The sequence below is a fragment of the Ovis aries genome, chromosome 4, assembly GCF_016772045.2.
Source record: "Ovis aries strain OAR_USU_Benz2616 breed Rambouillet chromosome 4, ARS-UI_Ramb_v3.0, whole genome shotgun sequence".
NCBI lineage: Eukaryota > Metazoa > Chordata > Mammalia > Artiodactyla > Bovidae > Ovis > Ovis aries.
The window spans coordinates 8,171,848-8,190,214 of NC_056057.1; the positions used below are offsets into that span (position 1 = coordinate 8,171,848).

An 18,367-nucleotide genomic window follows, 5' to 3' on the forward strand; every position below is an offset into this window, starting at 1 on the left:
GGTGGCCAAAGTACTGGAGTTTCAGCTTTAGCATCATTCCTTCCAAAGAATACCCAGGACTGATCTCCTTTAGAATGGACTGGTTGGATCTCCTTGCAGTCCAAGGGACTCTCAAGAGTCTTCTCCAACACCACAGTTCAAGAGCATCAATTCTTCGGCGCTCAGCTTTCTTCACAGTCCAACTCTCACATCCATACATGACCACAGGAAAAACCATAGCCTTGACTAGACGGACCTTTGTTGGCAAAGTAATGTCTCTGCTTTTGAATATGCTATCTAGGTTGGTTATAACTTTCCTTCCAAGGAGTAAGCGTCTTTTAATTTCATGGCTGCAATGTTAGAGAAACACAAATCAAAACTACAGTCACACCTGTTAGAATGGCCATCATCAAGAAGTCTACAAACAATAAATGCCGGAGAGCGCGTGGAGAAAAGGGAACCCTGCTACAACTGCTTGTGGGAATGTAACTTGGTTCCCACACTATGGAGAACAGTACGGAGGTTCCTTTAAAAACTAAAAATAGAGCTACCATATGACCAGCAATCCCACTCCTAGACACATATGCAGAGAAACACGTGGTTTGAAAGGCTTCATGCACACCAATAGTCACTACACTATTTACAATAGCCAGGACGTGAAAGCAAACTAAATGTCCATCAACAGAGGAATAAAGGTGTGGTACATATATACAATGGGATATTACTCAACCACAAAAAAGGATGAAACAATGCCAACTCCAGCAACACAGAGGGACCTAGAGATTGTCATACGAAGTGAAGTAAGTCAAACAAAGACAAGCACTGCACGAAGTCACTTACATGTGGAATCTAACATATGAAACAAATGAAGTTATTTACGAAACAGAAACAAACCCACAGACATAGAGATCAGACTTTTGGTTCCCAAGGGATTGGGTGTGAGGGAGGGAAGGAGTGGGAGTCTGAGAACTGTGGATGCAAACTGTTACATGTAGGACTGGATGAACAACAAGGTTCTACTGTTCAGCATAGGGGACTGTATCCAATCTCCTGGGATAAACCATAATGGAAAAGAATATGAAAAAGAATGTATATATCTGTATAACTGAATCATCATGCTGTATAGCAGAAACTTTCACAACACTGTAAATCAACTGTACTTTAATAAAATTTTTAAAAACCACCGTGACTGTAATAACCAAAAGGTTAAAGGAATCAAATTAGCATTTTACTTTGACATACGGTCACCCCTTATGCCTAGCCATATTTTTTTTTAATAATGTAAAGGTTGCCAAAATCCCTTTGTTTAAACCTACCTTGAAAAAACAGTGTCTTGACCTTCAGAGAACCAGGGTGCATCCCAGCTCTGCCACGAGCTGCAAACATCACCTGGGCAAGTCACAAGCTCAGAATTTGCATTTTGTCTTAAGTGCACCAAAGTCAGGTCCTCCAAAAGCATCTAAAGGGCCTCACTCTTGGGTTTTCAAACCTGAGCTCCCTCCAGAGTTCTAACACATGATTAGGAAAGAGGACTTGGGGACACTTTCCACTGCACCCCCATCTCAACCCCAGCCCTGGCCCTCATCTCAGGTTGGATGGGTGAAGGCGTGGCTGGATATTGACCAGATGCTGTATCCAGCGTCCCCATCTATTTGTAACTCACTGGGCTGCGGGCCCCCCCCCCACCCTCACCCCAGGCCCGTCTCCCTACTTGGAAAACAACCTCTGTGCATTTCCCCAGGCCCCATACCCTCTTGGTTGTGAAAGTTATGCCCAGTGGGCCTCATGTAAAGCTGTCCTCAAGCCACCAGCGGTGGCTCCATGTCAATCTGGTTTTAATCAGCATAAACAACAACGCTGAAGCAGGTGTCAAAGCAACAACATGACTCTGTGGTGTTTAGAGACATAAATACAGCTGCCCACCCCCAAGGCAGCTGCAACCATCAGGAAGGAGCAAACAAGGTACCAGTTCAGGATGCCCGACTCAATCTCCACCCACTCCGGCAAGGGGGAGTGTGTGGAGGGGGGCGGGAAGCATCCAGGGCACATCTATCCTCAGCTTCCTGAGGACTGGCAGGCCCCTAAAGGTGCCCAGAGCTCTCCTGTCTGATTTACCCGAGTTGGTCCCATGACTTTTGAGGCAATGACTACACTTCAGAGAAGTAAAACACATTCTCAGTCAAATATTTCACAAGAAGATGAGACTCCAGTTCAGGAAATGAGGATGGTAACTATTCATCACCACCCTTCCCAGGTGGCGCCAGTGGTAAAGAATCCACCTGCCAATGCAGGAGACTCAAGAGATGTAGGTTCAATCCCCGAGTCAAGACAATTCCCTGGAGTAGAAAATGGCAACCCACTCCAATATTCTTGGCTGGGAAATCCCATGGACAGAGGAGCCTGGCGGCCTACAGTCCATGGGGTTGCAAAGAGTCAGACACAGCTGAGCACACATATCACCAGGCTCGGGAGCTTGCTCTGGCATTTCTGATCTGCATGCTGGCTCCACACATTTTCCCTGCTTCCCAAGTCCCCTGTGACCAAAGCTGCTGCTTTCTGGCACCTGCTACCAGCATTTATTCCACCCAAGTCTATTTCAATCCCATTTTTATTTTGGCAGACCGATTTCTGCAAAGCACCCCGCCAGTAGCTCTCTGCTGATTTTAGCGAACTTGGCACACAGACCTTCTCTGGCAGGTGTAAGCAGCAGCAGACACGAATCCCGCCCCCCACCTCTTACAGAGAAGGCAGAATTTGAAGTCTGAAGAAATGTGGACAAAGAAGAAAAGACACTCTGCATCTAACGCCAAGGCCAAGCCCTAGGAGATACGCAGAATCTGCAACGGCTCAATGAAGAGGCAGAGAATACTGGCCTCCCGGTAGGATGGGAGTCAACAGGATGATGGGAGTCAACAGGATGGTCTCAAAAACCACAGGAGAGGCTGCAGAGCCTTCAGATTACTCACTGCCGAAATTGCTTCCCATCATCACAAAAGCAGTAATTACAGAGGAAGCACAGAGGATTAAATCGAGGGGGAAGAAAGAAGTTTAGATAAAGCGATGCTGACAACCAGAGTTATCAGAACATCAATGCGCTCTCAGATCTCGCAAGGCCGGCGGGGGTGGAAATGCGGCTTCTTTAAGAAAAGGCACAGCAAAGCCTTATAGGGAGAAAACACTTGTTTCCTACATTCACTATGAGATGGATTTGTGAAGTTTCACATCAAATTTGGTCTGAAGAGATTCTTAAAGGGTGCTTTTATAGCACTGACCACAGACCACCTAAATCAAAGGAAACTGGGATGAATGCTTAAAAAAGCAAATGTCTAAGTTTTTGGAATCAAAATTCATAGAAAGTGAAAATCACATCCAACTCTTTGCAACCTCATGGACTGTATAGTCCATGGAATTCACCAGGCCAGAATACTGGAATGGGTAGCCTTTCCCTTCTCCAGAGGATCTTTCTAACCCAGGGATCAAACCCAGGTCTCCCGCATTGCAGGCAGATTCTTTACCAGCTGAGTCACAAGGGAAGCCCAAGAATACTGGAGTGGGTAGCCTATCCCTTCTCCAAGGGATTTTCTGAACCCAGGAATCGAACCAGGATCTCCTGCATTGCAGGCAAATTTTTTACCAACTGAGCTATCAGGGAAGCCCAAAATTTGTGGAAGTCAGGTGTAAAAATCTGCCACTTTAGTAAACATCAGGTTCCCCTGCTTTATATATAAAATAGCCAACCTAACACATATAAGGTGATTCCCTTTGTGGTTTTGATTCACATTTTCCTGTTGGTTAGTGATTTTGAGAATTTCTTCATTTAACTGTTGTCCATCTGTATGTCTCCTTTGGAAATACTGCAGGTCCTCTGCCCACTTTTAAATCAAGTAATTTGTTTCTTTGTTACTGACTGCAGGAGTTCTTTACATATTTTGGATATTAACCTCTATCAGGTACATAGTTTGCAAATATTTTCTTTCATTCTGTAGGCTGCCTTTTCATTCTGTTGTTTCCTTGGCTGTGTAGAAACTTTTGGCAAGAATGTGGAAAAGTCAGAACCCTGTACACACATTTTATACATACATATATATATATTTATAATGGAATATTACTTAGCAATAAAAATGAGGAACAACTGGACCAGCCAAAGCTGGGATGTCCTCAGAGATGCAGGGAAGGGAGAGGTCTTGGGGGCAGGAGACGGGCTACAGTGAAGGTCCCAGGGGCCAGACAGAGCCCCACAACTCAAGAGGAAGGGATCCAGGCTGGCTGCAGCACAGACACTGGGAGGCAGCCCCAGCTATGGATCGACTGGGTCTGTGGGCAGAATCCAGGTGCCAAAAAAAGGAAAACTTTGAGTAAGAAATTTGCAATCAAATACTTTAATGCCTCTGGCTACGTGGAGGGTGGATGGGTGGGATTTGGAGGGAGTGTCATGTAAACCAAGTGGAGAGAGATGATGTTCTCTGAAGGGGTGGAAGAATGACAGGTTGGAATCACGAGCTGGGCTGGACCACACTGAGAGGAAGGGGCTGAGAGGCTCCTGGGTGGAGGTGCAAGCAGGTGGTCACAGCCCCAGCTTGGTGTTGGGGGTATAACCAGAGATTCCGCAAGAGCTACAGGGACGAGCAGCACAGACGCTGCCGCCTCCGCCCAGGAAAAGACAGCCGTGGGCAGAGAGTGGAGCTCAGAGAGGAGTGGAAAGAGGAGAGGCCGGGCTACCGGAGCAGGGGCCTGGAGCCTGCAGACGCACGACATCACCAGGTTCCAGGAAAGAGGGTTCTGTGCACAGTCAGGGCTGACCGCCACTCACAGGTCTGGAGTGACGCCTTCAGAGCAAGCGGCACAGGGCCACAGGGGAATCCGAGCAAACCCTGGGTGAGCAGAGCGGTCACAGGACACAGCAGGTGGGCGTGAGGGCCTGCGGGAGGCGGGCAGGGCTGCGGGGGCGGGGGTTGCGGGGGCAGGGGCTGCGGAGAACGCTTCCGCTGCCATGTGCCACTGGAGTTCCCAGAGGAAGACCCGCGAGCCCCTGTGAGTCCTGCTGGGAGAGACTCGGGACACAGGAGACTAAAAAGCCAAAGGAAAGGACTGCTGCTCAGAAGGCCGGAGGCTCTTGTCCTGGGTGCTCACTCAGGAAGGGGGACCCTCTCTCTCCTGGGAGGAGACAAGGGAAGAAGGAGTGGAGCAGGCAGGGCTGGGGTCGGGGGCCGGTAGAGCCCAGTGCTCTCTGTGGCAGAGGAGGCAAGGGGGAGGCCAGAGCCACAAGGAGGGTCGAATTTCCAGCAAGCGAATTCTCACCAGGACCCTGGGAGCCCAGAGAGGCGAGCTGGACGGCCGAGAGCCAGTCACCGAGCATCCATCCCCTGCCGCCACTGCACAGTCCAGAGGCGTTCAGGAGCCTCTCGGAAGAAACTGAGAACCGTACAAGTGAGTGAAGAGAACTCAGCCTGGTCAAACCTGTGAAGGACCAACACACTGGACGTTGCAGGGATGTGACCACTCAGGAGAGAGGAGAGGCCTGGGGTGCAGAGGCTGCCCACCACGCCCTGGGGTCAGCAGGTTCAAGGCAGGCATAAGGTCAAGGTCACCAAGGCTGCAGCTGAGCCACAGGGCTGGACTCTGCAACTCCACCTTCATGGCCCATGTGAAGAGCACAGCAAGGAAAATGCTTGGCTGCACCAGTTGCTCTGAAAGCCTTTCAAAGTAGGCAGTCCTGGTGGATTCAGCTACAGAAATACGCTTTATCTCTGGCCTCGAGGCTGGAGGTCCAAGATCAGGCGCCAGTAGAGCTGCTGTCCCTGGGGCCTCCCTTCCAGGCTGGCAGATGGGGTCCTCACGTGGCTCTGCCCAGTCGGGCATGCTCCCTGGTGTCTCTTTTTATGGCCAAATCACCTTTCCTAAGGGGACCGGTCATATGGGTTTAGTAACCATTCGTGTAACCTCACTTAACGCACCCATGGATACCTTATCTTTGACAAAGGAGGCAAAACTATACAATGGAGAAAAGACAATCTCTTTAACAAGTGGTGCTGGGAAAACTGGTCAACCACTTGTAAAAGAATGAAACTAGAACGCTTTCTAACACCATACACAAAAATAAACTCAAAATGGATTAAAGATCTAAATTTAAGACCAGAAACTATAAAACTCCTAAAGAAGAACATAGGCAAAACACTCTCCGACATAAATCACAGCAGGATCCTCTATGACCCACCTCCCAGAGTAATGGAAATAAAAGCAAAAATAAACAAATGGACTTAATTAAACTTAAAAGCTTTTGCACAATGAAGGAAACTATAAACAAGGTGAAAAGACTGCCTTCAGAATGGGAGAAAATAATAGCAAACAAAGTAACTGACAAAGAATTAATCTCAAAAATATACAAGCAGCTCCTGCAGCTTAATTCCAGAAAAATAAATGACCCAATCAAAAAATGGGCCAAAGAACTAAACAGACATTTCTCCAAAGACATACTGATGGCTAACAAACACATGAAAAGATGCTCAACATCACTCATTATCAGAGAAATGCAAATCAAAACCACAATGAGGTACCATCTCACGCCAGTCAGAATGGCTGCTATCCAAAAGTCTACAAACAATAAATGCTGGAGAGGGTGTGGAGAAAGGGAACCCTCCTACACTGTTGGTGGGAATGCAAATTAGTACAGCCACTATGGAGAACAGTGTGGCGATTCCTTAAAAAACTGGAAATAGAACTGCCTTATGACCCAGCAATCCCACTTCTGGGCATACACACCGAGGAAACCAGAATTGAAAGAGACACGTGTACCCAATGTTCATCACAGCACTGTTTATAATAGCCAGGACATGGAAGCAACCTAGATGTCCATCAGCAGATGAATGGATAAGAAAGTGGTGGTACATATACACAATGGAGTATTACTCAGCCATTAAAAATAATACACTTGAATCAGTTCTAATGAGTGGATGAAACTGGAGCCTATTGTACAGAGTGAAGTAAGCCAGAAAGAAAAACACCAATACAGTATACTAACACATATATATGGAATTTAGGAAGATGGTAATGATGACCCTGTATGCAAGACACCAAAAGAGACACAGATGTCTAGAACAGTCTTTTGGACTCTGGGAGAGGGAGAGGGTGGGATGACTTGGGAGAATGGCATTGAAACATGTATATTATCGTATGCGAAATGGATCACCAGTCCAGGTTCGATGCATGGAACAGGGTGCTTGGGGCTGGTGCACTGGGATGACCCAGAGGGATGGGATGGGGAGGGAGGTGGGAGGAGGGTTCAGAATGGGGAACACATGTACACCCATGGAGGCTTCATGTCAATGTATGGCAAAACCAATATAATATTGTAAAATAGCCTCCAATTAAATAATTTTTTAAAAAGAGATTGCATTTAAAAAACTGATTTTTTAAAGACCCTGCCTCCAAACACACTCACCTGCTGAGGTAGTGGGACCAGTACTTTAACAGACACCATCTAATCCCTGTGCCTCAGACAATAAAGAATATGCCTGCAATGCGGGAGACCTGGGTGCAATCCTTGGGTCAAGAAGATCCCCTGGAGGAAGAAATGGCAACCCACTCCAGGATTCTTGCCTGGAGAATCCCATGGACAGAGGAGCCTGGTGGGCTACAGTCCATAGAGTCACAAAGAGTCGGACACAACCGAGCAACTAACACTTTCACTTTCTTCCATCATTCATTGTTCAGTCCGCAACTTGAAACTTGTGATTCTAAGTAGAACTGCCCAACTATTCCACCCAATCAGTGGATTCAAGGCGTGGGGCCTGGAGTAGCAGCAATGCCTGGGAGCTCATCAGAAATGCAGGTCCTTGGCCCCCATCCTAAACAGTTGAACTGGGAATCTGGGAGTGAAGCTCAGTGCTCGACATCTGAACAAATTCTCTGGGTCAACATTTTGATGTGCGCTCAGTAAATTTTTCAGGAAGTCACCCAGTGAATCCAGTTCTCTAGGTATACATCAAGTATTATAATAAACGCAAGTATATTAGATCTTGGAAAAGCCTTTGCAAAAATTAAAGGATCCAAGGAGACTAAAACAGCAGGTAGTGCCCCTGGATGGGCGTTTCCTGCTGGACCCGCTCAGGGTGGGCAGACAGGCAGGGTAACGTAACCTCAGCCTCCTCGCCCAGACAGGTGGGAGGGCCCGCCTCTGGACTGGCTGTGGGCGTGCAGTGACAACACACACGCAGTGTGTGTCACGGGTCTGACACCCTCCAGGTGCCTCTCTGTGGGGGCGGTTCCCATGCCTGCCTCAGCGCACAGGACTCGGGCTTCACAGCTCATTTCTATGGAGCCACTGGGGCTCCAAGGATTCTATATTTTATTCTGCCTTCATCAATCTCTCAGAGAAATAAGAACTGAGTTACTGGAAGGCTGTTTCTAAAGACACGGGGTGTGTAGAGAGAAGGGGTACCTGCGGGGGTGGGGGTGCCCCCGGTACAGGAATCCATGACAAACAGTAAGTTTCCAGGGCATTCGTAGGAAGAGGAAGCCTTCTGTAAGTGGTTACTCTAGAAATCATGTTTCCCTAATGTGGATCACACAAACAAACAAAGATAGGCAAACATAGTAACTAAAGCATTTTACCCAGAAGAAATGAAAACACCGTCTCCGAAATCCTGATCTAGCTTTCTGATAAAATTACTTCCAGGAAGTAGCATAAATTTTACTTAGGTACAGGCCTCATGTTGAGCTGAACAGGAAGATTTTGCAGAATATGATAAAACTGGTAAATGTAGGCAATCTGGTACCAAATTTGTTTTAATGTATCTTGGACTCATTTCTTTTTTAGTAATGAAATACTTAAATAGATTTTCAAATGATGTATTTTCCAGTTCCATAATTTGTAATTTCAATGATAAATGAGATTACATTTTTATATCATATTTTACAACAGTAATGGAAAGCACTATAATTTTTCTTTCCTCGGGATTCTCTTTAAATTTAAAATATACCTCTTTTTCAAGTAACATTAGCTTTTTTGTATGTCTATTTCTAACATATTTACATGGATTTCCATAATGTTCCCCAAATTCAGAACATGGAATTATCATTTTTCAAAAGAGACATATAGCCAGAATGAAGAGGATATATATGTAGGCAATATATTTTCAATGTAAATTATCTTAAATGCTCAACAATGACAAAATGTTCATGAGAGAATAATCATATTTTCTTTAAATTTGTGCATATATATGAAAGTCATTTAACTAATGTAACATAAAAAAGTGAAGACTCAGAAATTAAACCTTTAGGCAACATTCTAGCACTGAAAAGAGCAAATAATGCCTATGTTCAGTTAAAATAAAAATTTTACATAAAACAGAGACAAGGTATGATATGTACAGTGAAACATTAACACAGAAGTTACACAAGCAATAACACAGATGAATCTCTGAGATAAAACATAGAAAAAACAATTTTGTGCATACTGTCTTATTCCATTCATATGAAGTTAAGAAAACAGGCAAAACTACTTGAAAGTTACACTATTACTGTCAGAGGACAGGTCTGACTGGGCGAGGACATGAGGGCCAGCCAAGCTCGCCTGGGTGATGGCTGCATAGATGCACCATGGGAAGTTCCCCCAACTGTGCGCCTGAGGACTGTGCCATTTATGGTAAGGTACAAGAAGTTTCTGTTAGTAAAAACACACGTCAAACAGTGCTTTTAAAAAATTAATGATTCATGGGAAAAGTACACAATTACAGGATTATGAAACAAATTCAAATCACTGTAAATATGAAGAGGGGTCCAACTTAATTAGTTACAGTAATATAAATCTAAAGGAACCCAAAGGCTGCCCCTTCATAAAGGGTTACAGGCCTTTTCCTTAGACTGTAGGGGAAGACCTTGAATGTAACAGCTGTTGCTCCTACACTTAGACTACACAACAGCTGAAGTAAAAATTTTACATATTTAATTAAGATTGCCTTTAAAAAAATCAAAACAGAGATTTTCCTGTTCAGTCTGAAGAAGAAACGCATCCTGTTGTGTGAGAGCCACATGGCTAAGACCTGAGGGTGACTTATAGGATCTGAGAGCAAATCCATTGACTGCTGGCCAACCATGGTGGAGCCCAGTTCTATGAGCACAAGGACCCGAATTCCACCCACAAGCTGAAAAAATCTGGGAGAGGATCCAGATAAGGAGGGTTCTAGATAAGAATGCAGAGCAGATGGCACCTCTGTTTCAGCCTTGGGAGACTCCAGACTTCTGACCTCAGAGACTGGGAGATAAGTGAATATTCTGCACACAAATATGATGTAAAACCAGCAATTGTAAGAAGAGACTACAAACGCAGGATATTGGAAATGCATTTGAAAGTAAAAGATCAGTAACTTAAGGCAATCTTGTGTGTATGTGTGTGTATATATGTGTGTGTGTGTGTGTGTGTGTATGTATATATAGCCTGCTATATCAAAACCTTATGGCAACTGCAAACTGAAAATCTCCAATATACATGCGCGCGCACACACACACACACACACACACACACACACACACAAAGCAATCCCAACACAACACTAAAATTAGGCATCAGATCACGAGAACAAAAGAGAAAGGGAAGGAAAAAGACCTACAAAAACAAATCCAAAACAATTAGCAAAATGTCGATAAGAACATACATATTGATAATTATCTTAAATGTAAATGGGTTAAATGCTATGACCAAAAAACATAGACTGATTGAATGGATACAAAAACAAGACTCATATATATGCTGTCTATAAGAAACCCACTTCAGATCTAGGGACACGTACAGAGTCAAAGGGAGGAAATGGATATCAAAAGAAAGGTGTGGTAGCAATTCTCATATCAGACAAAGCAGACTAAAACACTGTTACAAGAGCCAAAGAAAGACACTACATAATGATCAATGAATCAATCCAGGAAGTCATAACAATTGTAAATACGTATGTACCCAACACAGGACATCTCAATATATAAGACATATACTAACAGGTATAAAGGGAGAAATAGACAATAACACAATAATAGTGGAGGACTTTAGCACCCCACTTGAATCAATCGACAGATCACTCAGACAGAAAATCAATAAGGAAACACAGGCCTTAAATGACACATTAGACCAGATGACTTAATTAATACTTATAGAACATCCATCCAAAAGCAGCAGAATACACATTCTTCTCAAGTGCACGTGGAACATTCTCCAGGACTGACCACATGCTGGGCGACAAACCGAGACTTGGTAAATTGAAGAAAACTGAACTTTTTTGTACAGTTCTTCTCTGTATTCTTGCCACCTCTTCTTAATATCTTCTGCTTCTGTTAGGTCCATACCATTTATGTCCTTTATCGAGCCCATCTTTGCATGAAATGTTCCCCTGATAGCTCTAATTTTCTTGAAGAGATCTCTAGTCTTCCCCATTCTGTTGTTTTCTTCTATTTCTTTGCATTGATCGCTGAGGAAGGCTTTCTTATCTCTTCTTGCTATTCTTTGGAACTCTGCATTCAGATGCTTATATCTTTCCTTTTCTCCTTTGCTTTCACTTCTCTTCTTTTCACAGCTATTTGTAAGGCCTCCCCAGACAGCCATTTTGCTTTTTTGCATTTCTTTTCCATGGGGATGGTCTTCATCCCTGTCTCCTGTACAATGTAACGAACCTCCATCCATAGTTCATCAGGCACTCTAGCTATCAAATCTAGTCCCTTAAATCTATTTCTCACTTCCACTGTATAATCATAAGGAATTTGATTTAGGTCATACCTGAATGGTCTAGTGATTTTCTCTACTTTCTTCAATTTAAGTCTGAATTTGGCAATAAGGAGTTCATGATCTGAGCCACAGTCAGCTCCTGGTCTTGTTTCTGCTGACTGTATAGAGCTTTTCCATCTTTGGCTGCAAAGAATATAATCAATCTGACTTTGGTGTTGACCATCTGGTGATGTCCATGTGTAGAGTCTTCTCTTGTGTTGCTAGAAGATGGTGTTTTTTATGACCAGTGCATTCTCTTAGCAAAACTCTATTAGTCTTTGCCCTGCTTCATTCCGTATTCCAAGGCCAAATTTGCCTGTTACCCCAAGTGTTTCTTGACTTCCTACTTTTGCATTCCAGTCCCCTAGAATGAAAAGGATATCTTTTTTGGGTGTTAGTTCTAAAAGGTCTTGTAGGTTTTCATAGAACCGTTCATCTTTAGCTTCTTCGGCATTACTGGTTCGGGCATAGACTTGGATTACTGTGATATTGAATGGTTTGCCTTGGAAATGAACAGAGATCATTCTGTCGTTTTTGAGATTGCATCCAAGTACTGAGTTTTGGACTCTTTTGTTGACCAAGAGGGAACTTACCTCAATATAATAAAGGCCATATATGACAAACTCACAGCAAACATTATTCTCAATGGTGAAAAACTGAATTTCCTCTAAGATTAGGAATACCACCAGGATGTCCACTCTCTCCTCTATTATTCATTACAGTTTCAGAAGTCCTTGCCATAGCAATCAGAGAATAAAAAGGAAAAAAAAAAAAGGAATTCAAATTCCAATCCAAATTGGAAAAGAAGTACAACTGTCACTGTCTCCAAATGACGTAATACTATAGACAGAAAATCCTAAAGATACTACCAGAAAACTACTAGAGCTAATCAATGAATCTGGTAATGTTTCAGGGTACAAAATTAATGCACAGAATTTTGCTGCATTTCGATGCTAAAAACAAAAATTCAGAAACAGAACTCAAGGGAGCAATCCCCATCACCATTATCTCAAAAAGAATTAAGTACCTAGGAATAAACTTATCTAAGGAGGCAAAAGACTTGTACTCAGAAAACTATAAGATACTGATGAAAGAAATTAAAGATAACACAAACAAATGGGAAGATATATGATGTTCTTGGATTGGAATAATGAATACTATCAAAATGACTATACTAACCAACAAAACTTACAGATTCAATACAATCCCTATCAAACTACCAATGGCATTTTTCATAGAGCTAGAACAAAAAATCTTTAAAATCTGTATGGAGACATAAAAGATGCCGAACAGCCAAAGCAATCTTGAAGAAGATAAACAGAGTTGAAGGAACTGGGCTCCCTGACTTCAAACTATACTATAAAGCTGCAGTCATCAACACAGTACGGTCCAGGCACAAAAACAGAAATATAGATCAATAGGTCAATAGGAATAGGTCAGCAAAGCGTGAAATAAACCCACATACCTATAGTCACATATCTATGACCAAGAAGGCAAGACTACAATGGAGGAAAGATATCTTCAATGAATTGCACCAGAAAAACATGTAAAAAAATGAAAGTAGAACATTCTTTAACACCATGCTCAAAAATAAACTCAAAATGGATTAAAGACCTAAATATAAGAGTGGACACTATAAAACTCTTAGAGGAAACACAGGCAGAACACACTTTGACACAAATTGCAGCAATATCTTTTCCAAGGCATCTCCTTGAATAATGGAAATAAAAACAAAAATAATCAGTGGGATCTAATTAATCTTAAAAGCTTCTGCACAGCAAAGAAAACCATAAGAAAAGAAAAAAAAAACACAGAATGGGAGAAAATATTTGCAAAAGATGTGAGTGACAAGGGATTAGTCCCCCAAATTTATAAACAGCTCATGCAACTCAATATCAAAAAAAAAAATCCAATAAAAAAAAATGGGCAGATCTAAGAAGACATTTCTCCAAAAACAGACAGACAAATGGCCAAGAGTACATGAAAAGATGCTGCTGCTGCTAAGTCGCTTCAGTCGTGTCCGACTCTGTGTGACCCCATGGACTGCAGCCCACCAGGCTCCCCCGTCCCTGGGATTCTCCAGGCAAGAACACTGGAGTGGGTTGCCATTTCCTTCTCCGATGCATGAAAGATGCTAAATATCATTAATTATTGGAGAAATATAAATCAAAACTACAATGAGGTATCACCTCACACTAATCAGAATGGCCATCATCAAAAAAAATCTGCAAATAATAAATACTGTAGAGACTGTGCGGAAAAGGGAACCCTCTTACACTGCTGATGGGCATGTAAATTGGTGCAGCCGCTATGGAGAACAGTACAGTGTTCCTTTTAAAACTAAAAGCCGAGCTACCATACGATCCACCAATCCCACTCCTGAGCATATTTTGAACAAAACTATAGCTCAAAAAGATACATGTACCCCTGTGTTCACTGAAGCTCTATTCACAATAGCCAAGGCATGGAAACAACCTAAATGCCCACTGACAGATGAATGGGTAAAGAAGATGTGGTATTTACACACAATGGAATATTACTCAACCACTAAAAGGAATGAAATAATCCCATTTGCATCAGCATGGATGGACCTGGAGATTATTATCCTGAGTGAAGTAAGCTTAAACTTCTTTAGACATTCTGAAACCAGATGCCACCGAGGAGGCTCAAGAGGAAGTGAGGGACCTGTTGCTGGAAACTGGAGGAAGATCATAGTCCAGCAGTTCCTCACATGGTTAACCAGTGATCTCACTCCTAGATGCATGCCCAGGAGAGAATGTATGTCCTCAGATAACTCATACACAGATGCTCATAGCAGCATCTTCATAATAGCCCAAAAGTAGAAGCAACCCAAAAAATCATTAGCTGGTGAAAGAACAAACCAATTTTGGTGCATCTGGATAACGAACATGATCGGGCCACCAAAGGATGAAGCACCGACAGACCAGCACGTGGTCCCTGAGAAACATCAGGCCGAATAAAAGACGCCAGACACAGACACCCTCGTGCTGTGGGCTCCACTTGTACGAACATCCAGAGCAGACAAGCACGCAGAGACAGACAGCAGAGTACAGCTTACCTATGACTGGAGCACACAGGGGTCAGGGGAGGCGACAGGTAAACTGACGAGAGGTTTCTTCCTGTGGTAATGCAACTTACTCCAAACTTGATAGGGGCAAGGGACACACAACACTAAGAATAAATGACAAGCCGCTGAACTGTGCTAAATGGACAAATTCCGTGGCGTGTAAATTATTATCTCAATAGAGCTGTTAGAATAAGATACACCCGACATCATTAATCATTAGGGAAAAGCAAATTAAAACCACAATGAGAGACCCCTACAAACCAATTACGATGCCTAAAATAGATAATTTTTAAACCTGACAGTACCAGGAGCTCAAAAGCAAGCAGGGCCGATGGAAACTCATACGCTGCTTGTGAGAATGCAGTCTACCAAACATCTTTTATCAACATCCGGAAGCGTTTAGTTCTGGTCACTTATTTGCGGGTCTATGTAACTGGAGGCTCTGAGGAAGCCTCTGAGGTCTGTCCACCTCCAGGCCTCTTCAGCCCAATTCTGTCCTCCTTTCTGGGTCACTGCCCACAGATTGGGTAGGAACCGGCTCCACGGAGGCCCAGTCACACACTGGGGTTCTGCTCCATGGCTGACGCCTGTGCATGGATATCTGCACAGGAGACCTAGGAAAACACTTCAGTCCCAAGTGGACAGAGGCTCCAGGGAACAAGACTCACATTTGGATTCTTCTGCATGTAAACCCGTCCTGGCAAAGTCCCTGCATGCAAGGTGCACATCAAGAATGATGCTGGACTGGCTTGTTCGTGAGGCAGGAAAACAAAAGGACTGATTCTGTTACCTTCGTTTTCTATACTGAGACATTGCTTCTATGATAAATTAAGTTCTGAAGAAATGTAAAGCTGTCCCACAAACACACAGATGTTTGATTCAAGTCAAAGAAAAACACTAAGCTTTCTGCCTCCATCCAATTACACCCCTCACTGTGCTTAATCTCTTCCTCTCCAACTTTTTTTAAACCTTATTCATTTTAATGGGAGGACAATTACTTTACAATATTGTGATGGGTTTTGCCATATATCAATATGAATCAGCCACAGGCATACATGTGAACCCTCTCTCCTGAACCCCTCTCCCACCTCCCTCCCCAGCTCATCCATCCAGGCTATCATAGACACTGGCTTCTGGTGCCCTGAATCACACACACCTCAAGCTTGCACTGACTATTGATTTTACATATGGTAACACATATGTCCCAATGCTATTCTCTCAAATCACCCTGCCCTCTCCTTCTCCCACTGAGCCCAAAAGTCTGTTCTTTACGTCTGCATCTCCATTGCTGCCCTGAACATAGGACTGTCGGTACCAGATACCGATACGCATTAATATACGGTATTGGTCTTTCTCTTCCTGACTTACTTCGTTAAAACAAGGTGGCAGTAAGGGTGGGGGCCTCACCTCACGCCCCCCCACCCCCACCCCGACCCAGTGGAAATGCAAAGAAGTCCCCTGACTTACAGTGACCAGGACCAGGCTCTGGGGGTGCCGACTCCAAGCTCAGGGCAGCATCAGATTGCTTCTTGGAATCTTGCAAAAGATGCAGAAATACCTTTTTGAAAATGGAAAAGAGCTTCACGTTATTTTATGTTCTCTTCCACATTGCACCTCGTCTGCCTCAATTACCCAACTGGGTCATTATGACAATATTCACCAAACAGCCACCATATTTCACTTGGTCGTTCAGTTAAGGGACAGAACTCTGAGGCCACCTGGTCCTGCCCACAGGACACAAAGGTGAGTAAAACCAGTCTGAACCTCAGGGCACCTCGGTCCTGGCCAAGCCGCCAGGAAGGAATGGGCAGGGCGTGGTGGAGCCGATCACACAGAACATCCAATTCAACTGTGGTTTGTGAAACGCTGTCCAACATCTGAGAAACTCAAGAAGAATCAGGCCACAAACTCGTGAGCTGCACCACGGATTCAGAGTGGGTGGGCCCACGTGTGCCAATCTCCACCACAGAGTCTTCTCCACAGGCTCTGGGACCTCTAAATAACTAAACGGGCTTGTCCTATAAACTGGCTTGAAGTTAGTAATTGGTTAGTGCTGGACGCCGACGCCCTGCCTCACTGTTCAAACCGAAGGGCTGTAGCTGTCATCAAAGTCCACAAACAATAAATGCTGCAGAGGGTATGGAGAAAAGGGAACCCTCCTACACTGTTGGCTGGAATGTAGAGCATTCCCTATGAAGAACAGTATGGAGGGTCCTTACAAATCTAAAAATAGAGCTACCACATGACCCAGCAATCCCACTCCTAGGCACGTAGCTGGAGAAAAACATAATTCGAAAAGACACATGTTCACTGCAACACTACAATAGCCAGGTCATGGAAGCAACCTAAATGTCCATCAGCAGAGGAATGGATAAGGACAACGTGGTACATATATACAATGGAATATTACTCAGCCATAATAAATAATGAACTAACGCCATTTGCAGCAACATGGATGGACACAGAGATGATCATATTAAGTGAAAAAAGGCAGAAAAAAAGAAAAACATCATAAACATTGCTCCTACACTCTATTTAAAATATGAGACAGATGACCTTATTTACAGAAGAGAAACAGACTCACAGACATAGGAAACAGAGCTACAGTTACCAAATGGGGAAGGAGGGAGGGATAAACTAGGAGTTTGGAATGAACTTACATACACACTACTATAAAAGAACTAGATGACCAACAAAGACCTACGGTATAGCACAAGGAACTATACTGAATATCTTGCAATAACCTATAAGGGAAAAGGATCTGGAAAAGAATCTATACATATTCATATAAACATACATATATGTGTATATATATGGGCTTCCCTGGTAGCTCAGCTGGTAAAGAATCTGCCTGCAATGTAGGAGACCTTGGTTTGATTCACGGGTCAGGAAGATCCCCTGGAGAAGGAATAGATGACCCACTCCAATATTCATGGGTTTCCCTGGTGGCTCAGACAGTAAAGAATCCGCCTGCAATGCAGGAGACTTCGGTTGGATCCCTGTGTTGGGAAGATCCCCTGGAGGAGGGCATGGCAACCCACTCCAGTATTTTTGCCTGGAGAATCGCTATGGACAGAAGAGCCTGGTGGGCTGAAGTCCATGGAGTTGCAAAGAGTCAGACATGACTAAGCAACTAAGCACAGCACAGCGCACACACACACACACACACACACACACACACACACACACACACATATATATATACACATATATACAGGGAAGGGAATGACTACCCACTCCAGTATTCTTGCCCAGAGAATCCCTTGGACAAGGGAACCTGGTGGGTTACAGTCCACAGGGTCACAAAGAGTAGGACACAACTGAGTGACTAGCACTACTATGCATACACATAACTGAATCACTTTGCTGTACACCTAACACTACCACAACATTGAATATCAACTATATTTCCATAAAAAATTTTTTAAATTCAAGGACTAGGCCCAAAATCAGTACGAGCGAGGTGCAAAAGCATGTGCCTGGAGACAGGGAGATGAGAGGACAGGAGTCTGTGGGTGACTGCTGGGGGGCAGGGGACAGGCCGCATGCAGAGG

At 43.8% G+C, this 18,367-nt stretch overlaps 1 protein-coding gene across 1 annotated transcript in view; it reads right to left on the minus strand.

Annotated features, from left to right (window-relative positions):
* Nucleotides 1–18,367, minus strand: part of ABCA13 (ATP binding cassette subfamily A member 13) — a 393,578-nt gene that overhangs the window by 180,226 nt on the left and 194,985 nt on the right. The window contains exon 43 of the mRNA XM_042248365.1: nucleotides 16,281–16,371. Within this exon, the coding sequence (XP_042104299.1) occupies nucleotides 16,281–16,371 (91 nt within the window). The remainder of the gene's footprint in view (nucleotides 1–16,280; nucleotides 16,372–18,367) is intronic.